The following is a 19,748-nucleotide window of genomic DNA, read 5'->3' on the forward strand; positions in this document are numbered from 1 at the left end:
CCAGCTATCCTACTTTTAGGAGTATATCCTAAGATTCCAAAAACACTGATTCAAAAGGAAAAATGCACCTCCATGTTTATGGCAGCATTATTTACAATAGCCAAGATCTAGAAACAGCCCAAGTGTCTGTCAGCAGGCGAGTAGCTTAAAAAGTTCATATACACAATGGAATACTGCATGACCATGAAAAAGGAGGAAATTGTATCTTTCATGATTGCATGAATGAACCTGGAGATTATTATGCTAAGTGAAATAAGCCAGAGAGAGAAAGATTATGATCTCACTTATATGTAAATACTAATGAACACAGTGAACTGAGGAATGGAACAGAGGCAGAGGCAGAGTCATGGGGAGCAGAAAGACAGCTGCCAGAGGGAAAAGGGGTAAAGGGAAAGGATCAGAGAAGGTAAAGGGATTAGTGAATTTCTATATACATAATACACAGATACAGATAACAGGACAGCAAATCCCAGAGTGAAGGGAGTCAGGGGGAAGGGGGAAAAAGAGGGTGTAATGGGGGGCATGTTGTTGGGGGTGAGGGTGTTATATCGAGTAGAACACTTGAATCCATGTTAACATAATAAATTTTAAAAATATTAATAAAAATATGCATTAAATAGAAAAAAGTAATCATTGGAACAACTCAGTGAAACAACAAGTTGATAAAAAAAGAAATAAGGCAGTGGTACTCAGTCAAAAATAAACAAACACATAAAAGGTACCTGAAAGCCTCTAGAGCTAATAATGTTCAACTATGGGAAGAATTGAATATGGAGGAACAATTTAAAGATAAAGAGGCAAGCTGAATGAGTCAGAAAGTGGAACATTCTAAAGGACAATGAATGAGTGTAGCTCCTTTAAGAAATTAGTGGCAGGATGAAAAGGAAAGGTACTGGAACTGAAGTAGAATGAGAGACATGTCACGTAACCATATGTAGTATGTGAAGCTTATCTGAATCCTGATCAAAACAAACCAAATGTAAAAAGGCAGTTTTAAAGAAAAACAGTGGCATTTGATTACGAAAGAGGGAGTACACAATACCAAGGCATCAATTACTGTCAATGTCATTAGTTGTGATAATGACATTGTGACATGCAACAGAATAGCCACTATTTTTCAGAAATGACTATTGAACTATGTATGGATATAATGATAAAATGTCTGAGATTTGCTTATGATGATAATACAGCGAAGAAAAGAAAAAGAAAGCTCAAGGGTATACATAGATCAAAATACTAAAAAATCTTGGTGATTGTTGAATTGGGGTGATGGTTATATAGTTTCATTGTATAGTCTTTGTACTTTTTAGTATGATACATACTTCGGTAATAATTTTTGTAACACACTTTTAAACATAAAATTAAGTTATGGGAGCCACGCTGCAAGCAGATAAATCAATATATTTAATACTTTGAATACCATTAGTTCCAAAACAGAAAGAATAAGATGTAAAATCCTTGATCAAAGTAGCTTCAACCCAGTTTAGTTACTGCTGCAAATGAAATATACCATTTAATAAGATATCTAATTAGAAAATAATGTTCTGGCTCATCCTAGCCTTGAGAATTGTGTATCAGTTTTGCAAATAAAATAACAGAATTTAGAAAATTGGTCCCTCTTCTACTCAACAAATTGGATCCTCTAATATGTACTCTTAATGCAGAGAAAAAAAATAAACTGAGCCTTAACTGTATGTATACATTTGGAGGAACATAAATGATATTATAGACAATAATAAAATACATGCAGACACACAGAATCAGAGAATGGATAAAATATATTTCTAGTTATATTTTAGGCAACATTAGAATAAAAAAGTAATGTAGAGGCACAATAATTTAAATACACTGAGAAGAAAATATTTTGAATATTTAAATAAGACTTCTTAGTATCAAGCATATATTGTGAACCTCCCCTACATTATACATTCAGTTGATGTCAGTCTCAATGACATCTAATTATATGATATCTTACTGCATATAATACATGAAAGTCACACAGATAGCCAAATCTCTATGTGTCTGAATATAGCTCACTATATATGTTCTTAAATTAATACTTCCTTCTGAATTTATCATCTCAGTATTTGGCAAACAAGTATGTTAGGCTTGCTTTGCTTGCTTGTACTTTGCCTGATTGGTGCATGAGCACGGGGCAGCACCATGTGTGTATAGTCTATGTAAAGCTGTAGGTACTTGCCCTCAGGGTGGCAGATTGTAGATTGCAGATTGCCTGCTGCCATTTTTGCTATTGTTTGCTGCAGAAGGGGTTTTAAAACCTCCCGCTCCGGTTTGCTTGTCATCTTTGAGAGAGAAGCAGTTTTCCTTGCCAGCTTGCTCATCTGCTGTTGTGAGACTCTAATACAATAAATAAATGGCCTACCATTTTCCAGCTCCACAGTTTCTTTATCATTTGCCCAAATCCAGTGTGAACCTGCATGGCCATGGCCACCGACCTTACATCTGGCTCAGCCTGCAGGATTTGGATCAGATTTTTATGGATCCACCAACACCCTTGAAGGGTGGAATAGGGAGTAGTTGTTCCTGGTGGCTCTCCTGTTGGGGGCCATTGGCTGGGTGTTTTTTACAGCTTTGTGAGGAGAAACCAAGAGCTGTGTGTGAGAGGCTGCCCGAGGTCGAGAGCTCCAGGATGAGCTGCAGACTGAGAGGCAGGTCTGAGTACTGCAGGTCAGGCTACAGGCTAAGAACCAGTGATGGCTTAAACGAGTGAGCGCTGGAGAAGGAGGCTGACTGTTCTCAAAAGCTGTCGTGTGAGATGCAGGCTAAACACCAGTGGTGCCTGGAACTAGAGCAATCTCTGGAGAAGTAGTTACAGGTTTATGAGCTCCAGTTTGCCCTGGAAATGGAATGCTGGAAGCGACAGTTGATGGAGAAACAACTGTGGGTTTAAGAGCTTGAATCTCAGCTTCAGGCCAAGAGCTGGCAGCCTCAGGAGCCAAAGTAGGTGCTAAACACTAAACTGCATCCGAGCCAGCAGAGTGGCTCCGAGCCAGCGGGAGCAGACATTTCTGACCCTTCTAAGGAGGCAGAGGATGCTCGAGTTGAAGCTGCCATCCTCAGACTCAGAGCCCAGCCAGTGGTTTCCCAGAAGGTAAAAACCCCAGCAGCCAAGAGTCCCTCAGGGGCAGGCATAACCCCCCCTGCAGCCAGTGGAGTACTCTGTGGTCTATCCTTAGACCTAGGCAGAGCTGATGGAGTTGGGGGCAGAATTTAGGCACCCACTGAGCCCCTGATAGTCTGGTTGTTGCAGTTGTGGGGCACAGAGGTAAATGGCATCATGCTTTCTGGAACAGAGATAGAAAAATTGTCCACCATTACATGCACTCCTCCTTAAAGCAGCATCTTTAGTACTGCCATGACAACCCAAGAAACTATACCCTATTAGAATGGGTGATGGATACCATTTGTATAGTTTGGCAGAATGTCAGAGACTTGCCTGGAACAGTGAGTAGGTGGCTATAATGAGCTAACCAAGGTCCTTTGGGAACTAGGTATGAAAAATGCTTTCAACCTGAGGTCCCAAGGGCCAGATTAGGAAGTGTTTACAACAGGGATGATGGACCTTATTCTCTGTAGTGCCCCATAAGACCATTTTGGGTCACCAGTGGCTATCTTGGGCCCCAATGTGGAGCAGCCCATCAGTGTAGTGACACAGATGGTAGCAGATTTGGGGGAGATAGAGGCAATACGGGATCACAGAGCAGTGAGGACTGCTACCCGTGCTGCCCTCCACTGACTAACAAGAGAAATGGGCCTGTAAAAGTTACCTGAACACAGATTTGGGTAGATTTGATTGCGGCCAGGGAAGATAGGGAGAAATTGGATGGCAGGTCTAATAAAGTCCTTTTAGAGCTTTGGCAGCTGCTTGAGCTGAAACAGAAGTTTCAGTTGCTGAAAAAGCAGGCAGCCCCAGCAGCTGCAAGAAAATGGCTGGTGTTCAGGTTGCGTGGTGGCAGAATTATTTGCTGGAGACAGCTGTGGGAAAGGAGGATTTCCCAAGACCCAATGTTCCAGTTTGAATAGGGGGAATGATGAGAGACCTGCCTAACAGGGATGGACCCATGTGAAATTGACAATTCATTAATCACCTTCTAATGTACAGCAGGTGTTGGCATTAGAAGATAACAGGTGCTTGCTTTTTTTTTTTTTTTTTTTTTTGCAGTGGAAGCAGCAACAGATAAGAGAACTACAAGGTGGCACAGGCCTTGAATGTGTTTGACCCCGCCAGGCCCTGTAAGCTTGCTGAGGGGTTTGGATGGGGCTTGTGATAGTGGGCAGAGCACTTATGGAAAGGCGCTGAGATCCATTAATAAAGAGCTGTATGCCTAGTTGCCTGTAATGGACCTTTACCTTGGTGATTTGCACAGAGAGCTGGGCTGTCTATTGTGGACTAATCACTGAGTGGTGTAACAGACTCTTGGACTGAAAGCAGAGGGTGGCACCGGCTCCCTTGTTGGATGGACATGCCGCTTTTGGACAGTATGAGAGACCCTGGTGGAGGGGGGCCAGCTCTGGTGGAGGCCCTTCTATACAGGGAAGCTGCTCTCACCCACTTGCAGAGACTCACCAAGGACACTTTTATGGTTTCCATGGACATAGCCCAGGACTATACAGGCACTCCCACCTATTGTTGTATAGGAGGCCAGAGATGGGCCTTCAGTTAGTGCCTTTGGCAGAGTGTTCAGGGAGACATTGTGAAGGACGCCTTTGTAATTATTGTAATAGTATAACTTGTGCTGTTACTGTAGTCTGCTTGTTTATGTAATATGCCTCACTCCTCACACAGGAACCACTGTGGAAGATAAATGTTCTGTAGTGTAGACTGTGAAGTGAGCAATCCTAAAGGAATAGACAAGTGTGTTTTTTGGGCAAACAAGTGTGTTAGGTTTGTTCACTTGTTCTTTGCCTAATTGGTGTTAAGCACGGGGCAGCGTCATGTGTATATAGTCTATGTAAGGCTGTAGATGCTTGCCCTCAGGGTGGCAGATTGTAGATTGAAGATTGCCTTCTGCCATTGGAAGGGACCATTTTTGCTATTGTTTGCCAGAGAAGGGGTTTTTCCTGGAAAGTTTGCTTGTCAGCCCTGAGAGAGAGAAGCAGTTTTTCCTGCTTGCTTGCTTCTCAGCTGTTGTGAGACTCATAAACAGAATGGCCCGCCATTTTCCAGCTCCACAGTTCCTTTACCATCTGTCCATATCCAATGTGAACCTGCATGGCCACGGCCACTGGCCTTATACCAGTTAATGCTACCCCAATAACTACAGCATAGTCATCATCTCTATCTTCTTCCTTAACAGTCTATTCAATGCAGTTAGTAAAAAACAAAACAAAACAAAAACCCCTCCATTTATTTCCTTAATATTTCTCAGATCTGATTCTACTTTTCCATTATTTTATACAAAGCCCTCGTATCTTCTTACTAGATTACTGTTGTAGCCTTTTAACAGTTATCTCTACTTATTAAAAAATAAAGAAAAGAAATGAGTTTACTTTAAAACCAAAAATAATAGAGTTTTAATGAAACCAAAATATTTTATTTTTAGAAGACTAATAAATGTTTAGCCAGTTAGACAAAAAAGAAAGAGAGAAAAGATACAAAGTATCAATAGTAAAGAAAAGAAAGAAGTGAATTCAGATTTTAAAGACATTAAAAGGGAATGTCATGAGTAACCATAAGAGAGAAAATTTGACCACTTAGAATAAATGGAAAAATTCCTTGAAAGACACAAACTACAAAAACTCAATTAGGAACAAATATGTTTGGAGAAAACTGAAGTGGGGATATAGGAAACTCCGAAACTTCCCTTCACCCAGGGATGCACTGGATGTATAGTATAACTATATGGAAAGCAGTTCCCTCAGAGAGAAATCCAGACACTAACTGAGCGATTCCTATATATCAGGTGAAATCAGAAAATTCCTATATATCAGGTGAATCAGATAATTCCCATATCAACATGAGGAGAATAGGTGGATACCACCCCAACCCGCCCTACCCCATGCACAGTTGGGAGGAAATTTCCTGTTGTCAGCTTTTTCATGAGTAGTGAAGGGTTTGTATTGCACTAGTACACCAAATTTTAAGACTCCCAGCTGAGGGATGGACCCCTGAAACACCCAGTTTTAAAGACTAGCAGGGCTATGTGCATAAGACTCAGGACCATAGCCAATAGAGAAGTAGTTGTTAATGTGTGCACAGGTACTCCCTGTGGTTGGCCCCTCAAGGCTCAGCCCAGAGAGAATAGGTGAAAATGGCCAGTTCCCAGTCTTTTCCTGGAAAGGGTTGGAATGCATACTTTATAAACTGATGCCTGGGCCCCTGGCTTCTAATTTAGCATGCATCTAGGGGATGGCTGAGATCCTCCCCAGAGCCCAGGGGAGCCATGGACACTTCTACTGGTTTTCCTTTTAACATGTTCCAACAATAAAACTAAGTCACCATTATCTCCTACACAGAGATTGTTCATATTTTCAGTGCCCCAACTTTTATGGTAACCACCTAGGTCCTCAAATTACCTAGCTCTGATACCTAATACAACTTGCTTTCACAGGTCCCATGGGATTACAGCCATTAAAGAACCACCTTTTCAACAGGTGCAGGATATCTCCTTCCCACCCCTCACCCCTATGACTATATACCACAGCTCAGTTTAGAGGAAGTAGGCAAAAATATCCATATTCCAATTTCTCCCTATAAGGAGCTTAATTACATACTTTCCCAGATGTTGCCCAAGGACCTGGCTTCTAATTAGCCTGCCTGTATGTGCTGGCTATATTCCTTCCCTTTGGGACATTGACAGGCCTTGGCACACTCTCAACTATGGGAGCCACTAAGAACAAAGACAGAAGCTTGAACTATCATAAAGGTTGAAGAGACAACAAGGAGCTCAGGCTGTGCTGATTGATGAAACCACTCTGTCAAGTCTAGGCTGTATTATTTAAGTTTCAGAAACCAACACATAGAGTCAAGGAAAATAAAGAAGGAAGAGAATGTGTCATAAACAAAAGAACAAGATAAATCACCAGAAAATGATCTTAATGAGATAAGTGATTTATCTAATAGAGAGTTCAAAACAATGGTCATAAAAATGCTCATTGATGTCAGGAGATCAATTCATAAACACAGTGAAAATTTCAACAAAGGGATAGAATATATATGTAAAAGACAAATAGAGACACTTAAAAACAGCAAGAGAAAAGCAACTTGTTACATACAGGGAAATCCCCATAAGGCTATCAGTGGATATTCAGCAGAAACTTTGCAAGCAACAAAAGAGTGAGATGATATAGTAAAAATGCTGAAAAACAAAACAAAATAAGACAAAACAAAACAAAAACCCTGCCAACCAAGAATACTCTACTTAGCAAAGTTTTTCATCAGAATTGAAGGAGAGCTAAAAAGTTTTCCAGACTAAAGCTGACATTTATCACTGCTAGGTCATTATTAGATCAATGGAACAGAGTATAGGAATAGACTCTTATACATATACTTAAATAGATTTTTATGACAATGTTACCAGAGTAATACAAAGGGGAAAGGATAATTTTTCTAACAAGCAGAGTTAAAAAGATTAGATAAATATATGAAAAAATATCCCAATGAATCTTCTCTAGTCACAGTATATAGAAAAAAATAACTTAAAATAAATCAGACTTCAGTGTAAGACATCTAGAAAAAAAGTGTGGTGTTACAAGTTGACTGAGTGTTGCAAAGATTTCTTAAATAGAAAAAATAAATAAATTAAAAAGGTAAAGAAAGTAATAATTTAGATTATTTCATCAAAAATGCTCTTCAAAAGATACTTGTAACATACTGAGTGAAATAAGTAAATCAGAAAAAGCTAAGAAGTATATGATTTCAAACATAGGTGAGATATAAAACTGAGCCTCATGGACATCGATAAAAATGAAGTGGTTAACAGTGGAAGAGGGTTGTGGGATGGGGGTATGAAGGGGAATAAAAGGAACAAATACACGGTAATGGAGAATGATTTGACTTTGGGTGATGGGTACACAACACAATCAACAGTTCAAATGTTATAGAGATGTTTACCTGAAACCTATATACTCTTATTGATCAGTGTCACCCTGTTAAATTTAATTTTCTATATAAAAAAAGAAAATGTAAAGGAAAGTCACAAACTAAGAGAAATATTGTCAAACTTATATTTGACAACAGATGTTCATTTAGTATATATAAAGAACTATGAAAATTCAAAAATAGGAAAATAAATATTCCAATTTGAAAATGGCAAAAAGATTTGAAGAGACATTTTACTAAAAAAGATATATGGGTGGCAAATAAGCACATAAAAAGATGGTCAATATCAGAATTTAGAAAAGCACTAGTTAAAAACAGTGGGCTACCACTATATACTTATTTAAATGAATAGAATTTAGAGTGCAATTATACCAAGTGTTAGTATTATACAACTAATTTGTAAAGCACTTTGGCAATTTTAAGGAATATTAAACATGTACCTAACACATGACCCAAAGGAAATAGAAGAATATGCAAAAACTTGTAAATAAATATTCATAGCAACCTAACCTGAAAAAAATCCCAATGGTGATACTAACCTTAAACCTAACCTTAACAGTCGAATGGACTCACATTTTGTGGTCTATCTATATAGAGGAATATCACTCAGAAATAAAAGGAGATGAAGTATTGATACATATACCTGAATGAATCTCAAAAGAGTTGTAACAAGTGAAAGATATCATACAAAAATAACATATATAATATATGATTCCTTTATAAAAAAAGAATACAATCTCTAAACTAAATTTATAGTATGAGAAAGCAAACCAGTGGTTATCCAGTATGAATTACACAGACTCGTGGAAATTTAGAAGGGTGATGGATATCTTCAGTACCTTAATTGTGGTGAAGGTTTCATGGCTAGATAGAGAGTTACTGATACTTAAATATCTAAAAATATTTTCCTTAATAGTTTTTAGTTTCAGTGTGAGAGTGAAATTTCTATAAATCGCTAGAAAGCCACTCATAAAATTTTTTTTAAATGTAAATAAATATTGTTCAAAGAAATACTCTAGTACATCAATTAATCAATACAGTAGAAACAGAGAGAACAGATACCAACTACACATATAGATTTACTTTAATTCATTCATTCACACTGTATGTGTCTGGTTATATACTAGTGTACAAAATAAGACAATTCCCTCCCCTCAAGTTTACATGGTATAATTTTTATAAACTGTTACCAAATTTGAATAAGCAAAAGCTTAGAATGACTTTTCAAAGCCATGATAAATACGTCATTTAATAAACTATATCAATAACTTTAGAGCACTCTAAAGGAGATAATAACAAGTCCTATACATTTAAATCATTAGTCCTTCAAAGTATCTCATTGCCTACAAAATAAATCTGTTTTGTTTAAATCTGACACGTCCTTCAAAACTTGGCCTGTGCTTTTCTTTTACTGTACATGGAACATGATGTGCACTTTATTAATAATACAGACTTCTGTGCCAATTTCAGATTTTGACTCCATAGATTATAAATGGAACTCAGAATCTGCAAACCCAACTAGCAACTCATGTAATCCTGACTCCAGTGGTCTGGATTTTCCACTTTGTGAAACTCTGTGATAGTCTAACTAACCAATGAGATAATTAGAAAAGCCTAAATGTGATAATACATTGTGAAAAAAAAAAAAAAGGATAAATGAAAATTTTACAAATGCAACATTGACCACGAAGACCACGCCTCACTTTTCAGGTGAGTTCACTTAAAACACTGATTCAATTTAATAAAAAAATTAAATGAAATGATATTACAAAAATCTTTAGAACTTCCTCAAAATCTGAGCAAATATAATCATAAAACATGTATTTCTAATAGAGAAAAGGCATTTGAGGTTTTTAGAGCTAGGTTTTACAGAAAAAAAAAGTGACTGCACTATGACATCAAAAACAGTAATAAAAAGCAAAACAAAGACATTTCTCTTTTTCCTGTGTGCCATTGCTCACTTTTATACTTAGTAGAAATAATTCAAAATTTATTTTTTCCATAATTACTGTATTTTCTTTAATACAATTATAAAAAGCCAAATAAAATATTTATGTCTTTCATTAGCACTGATTACATTATTTTATAATATATCTCTTTTTCAGTCACATCCTGACTTCTGATAGTTGATAAATGCAAATAATTTATTTGATTAAAAATAAAATCCTTTCAAATAACTTAATTGGTATTTCTCAGTAGATTTTTGTTTTCATTCAATAGTCATTTATCAAATGGCCTATCTGAGCCCAAGGGTCCAATCTTGAAACAAATTATTGATTTTTCTATCTTTAGGAAATCAACTCTGTTTTAACAGAGTTCCAAAGAATAAATGAGAAAACATATATATTTCACAAAGCTACCCAGAATGAACTGAGGACATGTCTTATGATTAAAAAAAAAAAAAAATTAAGTCCCGGGCTACCAGGAAAGAATCAAAGAGCAAAGTCTCTACCGATGATCATCAGAAGACACTCGGCCATCAGGCAGAAAAGGTGAATATAAGAAAAAAAAGGGAGAAAAAGTGGAAAGACAAACCTAATGATGCTATCTCCACAAAAAGGAGAAATTTGGAGCAGGTGAAAATGGGTGTTTAAAAAGCAGAGAAGGATAAAAATGAGGATACTTAAATTTACTTCTTCTGTAATTGGAATTTCAATTGGATTCAGCATAAGCAGAAAGACCCTGTCTTGACCAGTAGGGTCATAGAGAATGAGAAATAATAAAACCAGCTCTGTATAGTAAGTCAGAATCCACTTCATGGTTTACTTCATGGTTTGTGTGTTTCTGCTATCCCTGCTGTCCATAGCATTTCAAGTACTACCAGTATGTCAGGGGACCCTCTCCATTAACCAGACTGCAAGTACGTGGCTGACAGAATCAGCTGTTATTTTGCTTGTATAGCCCTCAATAGTGAAATAACTCCTAAATGTGCAACATTAAAGGTTAGGTTGGATTCTGGAAATTATCTAGTAACATGTTCTCATTTTACATATGAGGAAACTGAGACCCAGGAGAATTAGATAATTTGTGCAAGGTCTCGAAGCTAGTGGCATTTTGACACTTTGATGATCTTAGACTATTCTAGAATCTGTTCTTCTGGAATGGCCATGAATTTTAATTCAATTGCCTTGTCTGCTTGCTCATAATTTGTAAGTTGTATGCATGGATGCACGGGCTTAGGTTGCTATTTGAGAAAACAGAATTGTTCTATTAACTATGACAAAATTTGTTAATTCAGGATACACAACCTTTTTGAAAGCAGTTTTTTTTTGAATGGATCTTTATTATTAGAAAGTTACATGTTTAATACTAGTTCTTTAACTTTTGTCTTTTTGAGACAATGAGATAGTTATAAAAGGAGCCAGAGGAAAGAGAATATTTTTCTACATCAAATAAAAATAAATGTTGAAAACTATTTGTCTCCATTTTCAAAGAACCACACTCTATGGGGCTTGAACTATAATTTTACAATATCATCGAATTGATATTTTCTGATAAAAGTAGAAAAATAATGCTTTCCACTATAGCTTAATTTTTAGAAAAAATTTGTCATTGTTATAAAAGTATAAGTCATGCTTCAAATACATATTTTTAACTTTAGTTGAATAAAATTTATTTATTTATAAAACGATATACTTACTGATTCAGGACAGGCGTATAGGCAGTTTTATCCTCATCAATAATAGTGACCATCAGGGTAATAAGTTGGGCCCAAAAATCCAAATTCTTGGTGGTTGGTCCCTGCTCTTCCCGAGGAATATCCTGTTTCTTACTCTGCTCACAGGTCACATTGCATGCAAAAGAAAAGGTTAAATATTATGACTTTAGTTAGAAGTCACTGTCAAACAGAGGAATCAGTAAAACATGTCATGAAAATATTCTTAGGTCATGTGAGCCAAAGCTATTAAACTCAGATTTCCATTCTTCTTCTTTTTATTGAATGGGACCCTAGAGAATAAAGTTACAGAGGCCAGGCTTGTATTTCTAAATGCTTTGGTTTTAGATCCAATGTTTCTCTTTCTTTGACTATCATCTCTGGAATTATTACTATAGAAATTACTCCTTTAACGGGGATTCTCCCAATGAGGAAGGTTGAATTCTGTGTATACAAAGGCGTGTGTGTTTGTGTATGTGTGTGTGTGAAGATTTTATCTTGCCTAAATATTCTGTTCAAAGTTACACTGGTAGCAAGTGGGCAGAACTTAAGGCTGCCTGTTTACAAAGTTAATACTATTAAATTCTATAATATATACATATTACACAACCCATAACTCACCCCACCTACAAATGTATATAGTTTAGTAAAAAGCTTTGCCTATTTTTCTTGTGTCTGTGTGTGTATACGTGTGTGTTTAAGGCAAATTTGAATCCTTCTTGATTTACCATACTAAATGAACTCTCCATCTTTCACCTCTAGAAAGAGTGTTATCCAGGATGATCTAAATTTACATTGAGATTAAGAGAGTACAATAATAATCTTGAATGCTTCACATATAAAATTCATATTCAATGCATATAATTCTTTCAAACATACTGGTAAATTATTCTGGTTGTTTTGTTTGGTAGAACACTCTTTTACACTTACTTTTTAAAATGAGGCGAAAATAGAGAAAGACAAGATAATTTTTACTCAGGTATACATAAAAGTTGGAAGCATATGGCTTCCCTGACTATTTTTGCTAAATTATTTCCAAGCTTATAGGTCCAGGATATCTGAAAACTTTAATTTGTGGCTCAGAAAATTCATGGACTCTCTGATATAAAAGGTAGGTTAGATTGTATTTGGCCCAACCAATCACCATATTTAACTATTACATTTTATCTGAAAATCAGCTACCATCTTCTGTATGCATATCTTCTAATGCTGCACAAAACATGTAACCAGATTTGGATGAGTCATCACCCAACTATTAGAGTCTCCCTTAAGTTAAAGCATAACCCTATGTTAATCCACTTACTATTAGAGACCTCCATACACAGACTGTAATGTATCGTCAGGGACATGTTATTTCCTAAGGTGCTTTCAAGTGCTATTGATTTACCTTTATGCTCAAAATGCAACAGATATTAGAAGCTGGAAAGCAAAATTAAAATACTAAAAAATTAATGACAGGAACAAATTACTCTGAATTGCCTGAATCAACTATAAGCAGTCTTCAAAGGATCTTAAGAACCTTGTATGTCTGATCCCTGAGAACCACTTGAAGGTCCAAGGCAGGCTTCCTTTTTTAATTCATGAGGTACATCAAGGCACGTCAGTGGATCTTTAACAAGAAAGAGGCAGCAACACAGGTGTACAAATATTCAGCCTTGCCTATTTTTTAAGTTACACTTTTTTGTTGTTGAATTTATTAGGGTGACATCGATTAATAAAATTATATAAATTTCAGGTATATAATTCTATACTACTTCAGCTGTATATTGTATTGTGTGTTCACTACCCCAAGTCAAGTGCCCTTCCTGCAAAAGATGAAGGGATTAAACAAAGGGGAAAAAACCTCATAGATCTAGGGGGTGGGGAGGTAGGTAAGGTAGAAGAAGGTAAAGGGGGTTAAATGGGGATAAGTTATATTTACTATAAAAATGTATCTTTCTTTTGTGAACAGGACTTTATTATTGTCACAATAGTGTAATTATTTACTCATTACATTAAATTAAGCTCAATAGATTTCCCTCTCTATGTTGTATTTTAAATCAGAGAGCCTGGTGAGTTGTACATGAAATTAGTTCTGATAGCCACAGTAGACTATATTAGAATACTGTCATTAATCATCATGATGTGCATATAGCCAAACTATATGTCTAACTTATTTCAAATAATATAATTAAATGAGAGGAAATGACAGTGGATGATATATTTAACATCACAATCACTTATCATTCTGCAAAGAGTGATATGAGAAGGAAGAGAGTCTAAAGTATGGAGTTGAATATGCATTAAGTCCAAAGTCCCTTACCTATCACAAATTATACTTCCATTACTCTTTTTGTTATGGCATTAGAGGACAATAGATAGTACCATTTTTTTTTTTTTTGCATCAAATTCTGTGTCTTGCATCAGAATAAACCAAATGGAATGCTGAATCAGTAAGTTTTTACATAACAACAGCAATCTCATATATCAGGCTTTCTCTATTTTTCTAGTGCATTTTAATAGACTGCATGTTTAAAATAATGGGTAAAATGATGCATATTTGACTATATGCCTGACTTCTTAAGAACTGAATTTTTCTAAGTAAGACTTTATTAATCTCCTAGAAGTCTACCAGGGCATTTGAGTTTAGGATGGAAAAAATTAAGATAATGGTAGTAGACATTTAAAAAGCTAATAAGTACATTAATATGTACTGAAGTCCTTTTAAATTAATACTTATCATAACATATATTTTAATAATGTATTAACATCCTATACAAATGTAATATACAACTATAAACAATAACAACATACAAAATATAATAAACATAAAACTATGGCAGTATACCAATTTTAATTATGGGCATCATTATCATAGTGGTTAAAATATATTTTTTAATAGACTATTGAGGAAAGAAACTTAAAAGAAAATCTGTGACAGTGTAATGAGCAGGTGACTTTTTGAAAGTGGTAAGTTGCCAGGTTCCGCTGAATAAAGCATCCAATAGTCATGGTTACAAAGGGTATTGTACAACAACAACAACAAAAAAAGCTTGTACAGATAAGCTGAGAAGATGAATACTACACCTTCATAATTTTAAATAAGAAAATATGAAGATATTTTATCAAGAAGAGATAAACATATAAGGAGATCTATTATGTGCAAAAAAACAAAATAATTGAAATAATAGATGATATCTTCCTTCATGGTAGTAAGATTTATGCAATACATCTAAAATTGTTATAGTTTTGCATCATTCCATGTATTTGTTCAATGAACATATATGTAATTTTGAAACTCTCCTCTAAAGAGCTGGCCAGGCAAAGTTTGTGGGGAGTTTTTTGGTAAAGAAATGCAAAGATGGATGTTTAAATGCAAAAGCACATGATATACATTCTTGGAGTATTACTAACCCTATGAGGCTACAAGCTCTTGATAAGGTGAAGTTAAATGGGGTATTTTCAGACTTCTTTGAATAATGTTAATATGCATTGTAATCCTTTAAAATGGTGCTTCTCAAACTTTAGTGTGTATCAGTATCATTGGGAAGGCTTGCTAAAATACAGATTGTTAAATTCTAATCCCAGAGTTCCTGACACTGTAGGTCTAGGGTAAAGTCTGGGAATATGCATATATAATGAGTCTCAAGTATTTCTGTTGCTGGGGTTCAGGGACTAGATTCAGAACCACTGCTTTGAGAGTTAACATTAGAATGTTAGTTTCTCAAGTGTATTTAAACTTGATAAACCCTCTACTCCCTCCTATTTTCCACAGCCTATTTTTCAAAATTTTCCACAGAATAAATGGGCCTTTGAAAATACTTTGGGGAGCCTGACCAGGCAGTGGTGCAGTGGGTAGAGTGTCGGACTGGGATGCCAAGGATCCAGGTTCAAGACCCTGAGGTCGCCAGCTTGAGCATGGGCTCTTCTGGTTTGAGCAAAAGCTCACCAGCTTGGACCCAAGGTCACTGGCTTAAGCAAGGGGTTACTCTGTCTGCTGAAGGCCCGTGGTCAAGGCACACATGAGAAAGCAATCAAGGAACAACTGTCACAACAAAAAACTAATGATTGATGCTTCTCATCTCTCTCCATTCCTGTCTGTCTGTCCCTATCTATCCCCCACTCTGATTCCCTCTATGTCTCTGTAAAAAAAAAAAAAAAAAAAAGAGAGAAAAGGAAATACTGTGGGAAAACAATAGTTTGGGGAAAAAAGAGACTGATAGTAAATCCTGAAGTACCTTGTGTGTCATGTTAAAGAAATCAGCATTTAAACCAAACTTGATGATGGCCATTAAATGATTTTAAACATAGAAGTATTTAATTACATTGCTTAATGACTTGGCAGTAGCAGTAAGTTTAGTAAAATTAAAATTTTAAAAGAGTCCAGGAAAACAAATACAACTCATTGCCTAGTTGGTGAGAAAGAGGGGTGAGAGAAGCCAAGTAGCACTATCTGGAATCGAATTAGGTAGATTGGTCTGGAGTTAAAAAGCATTTGGACTACTGACATAAACAGAAGAATTTCAGGATATAAATGGTAGCTGAAATTATGGAGTAAATAAGATTATACACAGAGAGGAAAGAAAGTTAGTGGCTATAGGCAAAACCTGGGGAGGAAATTCTAAAAAAGAGAAAGAATAAAGTTCTATAAAAGAAAGGCATTGATAGGAGAATGAGGACTCTGTTGAAATGGGAGAGAATGGGATCTAGTATGTATATGGGCAGCTTAGCCTCTATCAGAAATAAAAAAACATGGTTTCTTTGGAGTCAGGTGATAGTCTTGCTGATAAATCTTGTTGATTATGAGAAAGAATGCTAGGAATTTCCACCCTGAGAGAAAAGGAGGAGAATGTAATAAAGGATTGAAATAGCTCCTTCAAGAAATAGGAGAGAGCCTTGAGTTGAATTCATAGTGACACTGCTAGGTAGCTTGAGCTCTGCTGAGAATAAGTCTCCGAACATATGGTGACACTGCCCTGAATCATCCTGAGTTCTCTCCAGCACTGGATTTAGATATCAAGGAAACAGTGTTGGATTTGCTACTGGAGTGCAATAAAAGTAGGAAAGGAGAAAGAGATTTGAGCATTTAACAAGAATCATTGTAGTGATGGAACAAATATTTATTTTGGTCCAGAAAGAAGAGAGATGAAAGGGAAGGTGAAAGAATGGATCTAGAGTGGGTGGGGCTTGAGAAAGGTACAAAGACAGAAGATGGTGTTTAGATATTTAAACCATGGGAGCTGGAGGCAAGACTAGAGATTAGGTGATGGGCTCTAGAGCTGGGATCTAGACCAGCTAAGGAAGCTGTGGTTATCTCTGAAAATGACTTACAGAATTTAGCTATGTATAAGTAGGTGACTGCTAGAATGTGCACAGGGAGATAATTTTGGTTCAAGGGATATAGGCAATGATTAAAGGTTTTGGAAACAAGTTTTTTGTTTGTTTTGGTTGATTCTTCATTTTTAATTGTTTTTTTTTCTTTCTTTTTTGTATCTTTCCCAAGTAAGAAGCAGGGAGGCAGAGAGCTAGACTCCCACATGTGCCCAACTGGGATCCAACTGGCATGCCCACCAGTTGGCTCTGCCCATCTGGGGCATTGCTCTGTTGCAACTGGAGCCATTCTAGTACCTGATGTGGAGGCCATGGAGCCATCCTCAGCACCTGGACAAACTTTGCTCCAATGGAGCCTTGGCTGTGGGAGGGGAAGAGAGAGAGAAGGAGAAAGGAGAGGGGGAAGGGTGGAGAAGCAGAGAGGCACTTCTCCTGTGTGCCCTGGTCAGCAATCCAACCCGGGACTTCCATACACCAGGCCTATGCTCTACCACTGTCTGATTCTGTGTAGGTGTAGGGCAGTATAAATGCCCTTCCTTCTCCTAGCTGATAAACTGTCCATATCACTCTTCACAAGGATCTCAGATCTACTGAGCGTCTGAAACTTTAATGTGCTTCTAAAATGACTGATAAAATTTTCAATCGGCCAGTGCTTGGCAACAAGGTTTATAGATGGTAGAAATTTGGAAAATCAGGACAGTGTGGCTATAAAGATATATAAAATAAAGTAAAATAGAGGTGAGCCTGAGTATTTAAAAATAACTAGGCTTAGAATATAACAACAACAACAAAAAAGGCTGGCAAGATAAATTAATATCAAACTGTTAACTAGATAGCTCTTATACATGTTTGTAACTTCCTCTGACTCTGACTTGGCTATATACCTCCCCATTTTTCTTAGATAAGAAAATCTTAGCCCTGGCAGTCCACTGGTTAGAAAAATGAAAATTTTATCAGTCATTTTAGAAGCACATCAAAGTTTCAGACGCTCAGTAGATCTGAGATCCTTGTGAAGAGTGATGTGGACAGTTTATCAGCTAGGAGAAGGAAGGACATTTATACTGCCCCTACACCTAGACAGAATCAGACAGGGTTTCTCTGGGTACCCTTCCTGTAGCCTAGGGTAACCAACTGGAACTTTCTTGACATTAGTGGAGTCACCCTTCTTGCTCCTCCATCCCGGATACCACTGCCTTCCTGTAACAGTCTAATAATACTTCCACCACCTGCAAAACAGCAACAGAGGCATCTTTTCAATTCATTTCATATTCAATCTTCACAACAAAATCGCCAGCCTTGAAGACTGAATATACAAAAGAACAATGACCAGACCACATATGACAGAAATCTGACCTACAGTCTCTGTAGCAACCAGTCAGAGAAGCCAAAACACAGCCCCTGCAGCCATTGGCTGGGAATGGTCAGAAATTTTTAATGGCCACCAGTTTCCTCATATTTTGCCCTCACTTCCTACCTGATACCAACCATAGAAAGCCAAATATACAAACCAACCAAACAGAATGCCCTTCTCAATAGCTGACTCCCAGTTTCCCCATGCAAACAAGCTCCAATGATATTAGACCTGATCCCTTCCCAGCTCTTCACTATAAAGCCTTCCCAACTCCCTGCCTGCTTTGGAGTCTCTGCCAAATAAAAGTGATGTTGGCTGTCTTCCTTGTTATACCAAGATCTGAATAAATAGCATCTGGTTTTTGTTTTTTTGTTTTTTTTTCATTTGGGTGGTCTTCATTCATTTCCAAATATGAATGCCAAATATTAAAACCTTCGTTTCAAAGATAAAGAAACTGAGGGTTACCTTAATTCCCAGCCATCTTCTTAACTGAAAAAAAAGCGTGAAGAACACACTTGAAAAACTCTTTTTCTTTCTATCAACTCTAGCAATCTCCTTGAAGCCCTTACAGTTTCTGCCTACCACTACTCAAATCAATGTCACATGTTTATCCCCCAGCAACAGATAATCAAAATAACTATATTTCCTAGCGTCCTTCACAGTTAGTTGTGAGAATAGGACTGAGTTCCAGCCAGGAGAATATGAGAAGTGCTGTAGCCTATGCATCTACCATGTACAATACTCCATGTTTTTTTCCTTCCTCCACTTTGCTACACAAAAGCACAGCCACTTCAGTACCATATTTAAGAGGTAGAATCACAGAGTAGAATCACTTTCTCTTAAATCACTGCTTGAAGGAGTAAACAGTTTCTTGTGGATGATCATGCCATATTCTTAAAGCTCACCCAGAGGCAGATTGAGGTTGGTTGAGGTCCCAGGCGCAGAAGAAAATATTGAGCCCTTTGTCATTAGAAAAAAGTGTAAAGTTGGAGTTGTGGGGCCCTTCTGAAGTCGGGGCCCAGGGTTTGCTCCCCGTGCACCCGGTGCACCTGCCGTTAAATCCACCTCTGAGCTCACCTGATTTCAATGTATCTATGGGTAGTAATTCCATGAATGTTGCCACAGTCCCCCATTAAGCACCCTCTGCAAGCTATCTCTACTTTGCTGCCTGGGGCTTTTTATAAGCCAGAAAAAGCCATTCATCCTGTCACATACCAGTTGTGGCCCAGAGCAGGGAGGAATGTCCAGCTCAGCCTCCCTGTATTAGTTTCCTAGACCTGTTGTAATAAGTTACTATAGACTTGGTGGTTTAACACATCAGAAATTTATTCTCAGAGTTCTGGAGCTGAGAAGTCAAGAAATCAAAGTGT

The 19,748-nt window shown here is 37.0% G+C and overlaps 1 protein-coding gene across 1 annotated transcript in view; it reads right to left on the bottom strand.

Annotated features, from left to right (window-relative positions):
* UNC13C (unc-13 homolog C) overlaps window positions 1–19,748 on the bottom strand; it is a 650,594-nt gene that overhangs the window by 239,040 nt on the left and 391,806 nt on the right. The window contains exon 17 of the mRNA XM_066342502.1: window positions 11,703–11,836. Coding sequence (XP_066198599.1) covers window positions 11,703–11,836 — 134 coding nt within the window. The remainder of the gene's footprint in view (window positions 1–11,702; window positions 11,837–19,748) is intronic.

This window comes from Saccopteryx leptura, chromosome 6 (genome assembly GCF_036850995.1).
Source record: "Saccopteryx leptura isolate mSacLep1 chromosome 6, mSacLep1_pri_phased_curated, whole genome shotgun sequence".
Taxonomy (NCBI): Eukaryota; Metazoa; Chordata; class Mammalia; order Chiroptera; family Emballonuridae; genus Saccopteryx; species Saccopteryx leptura.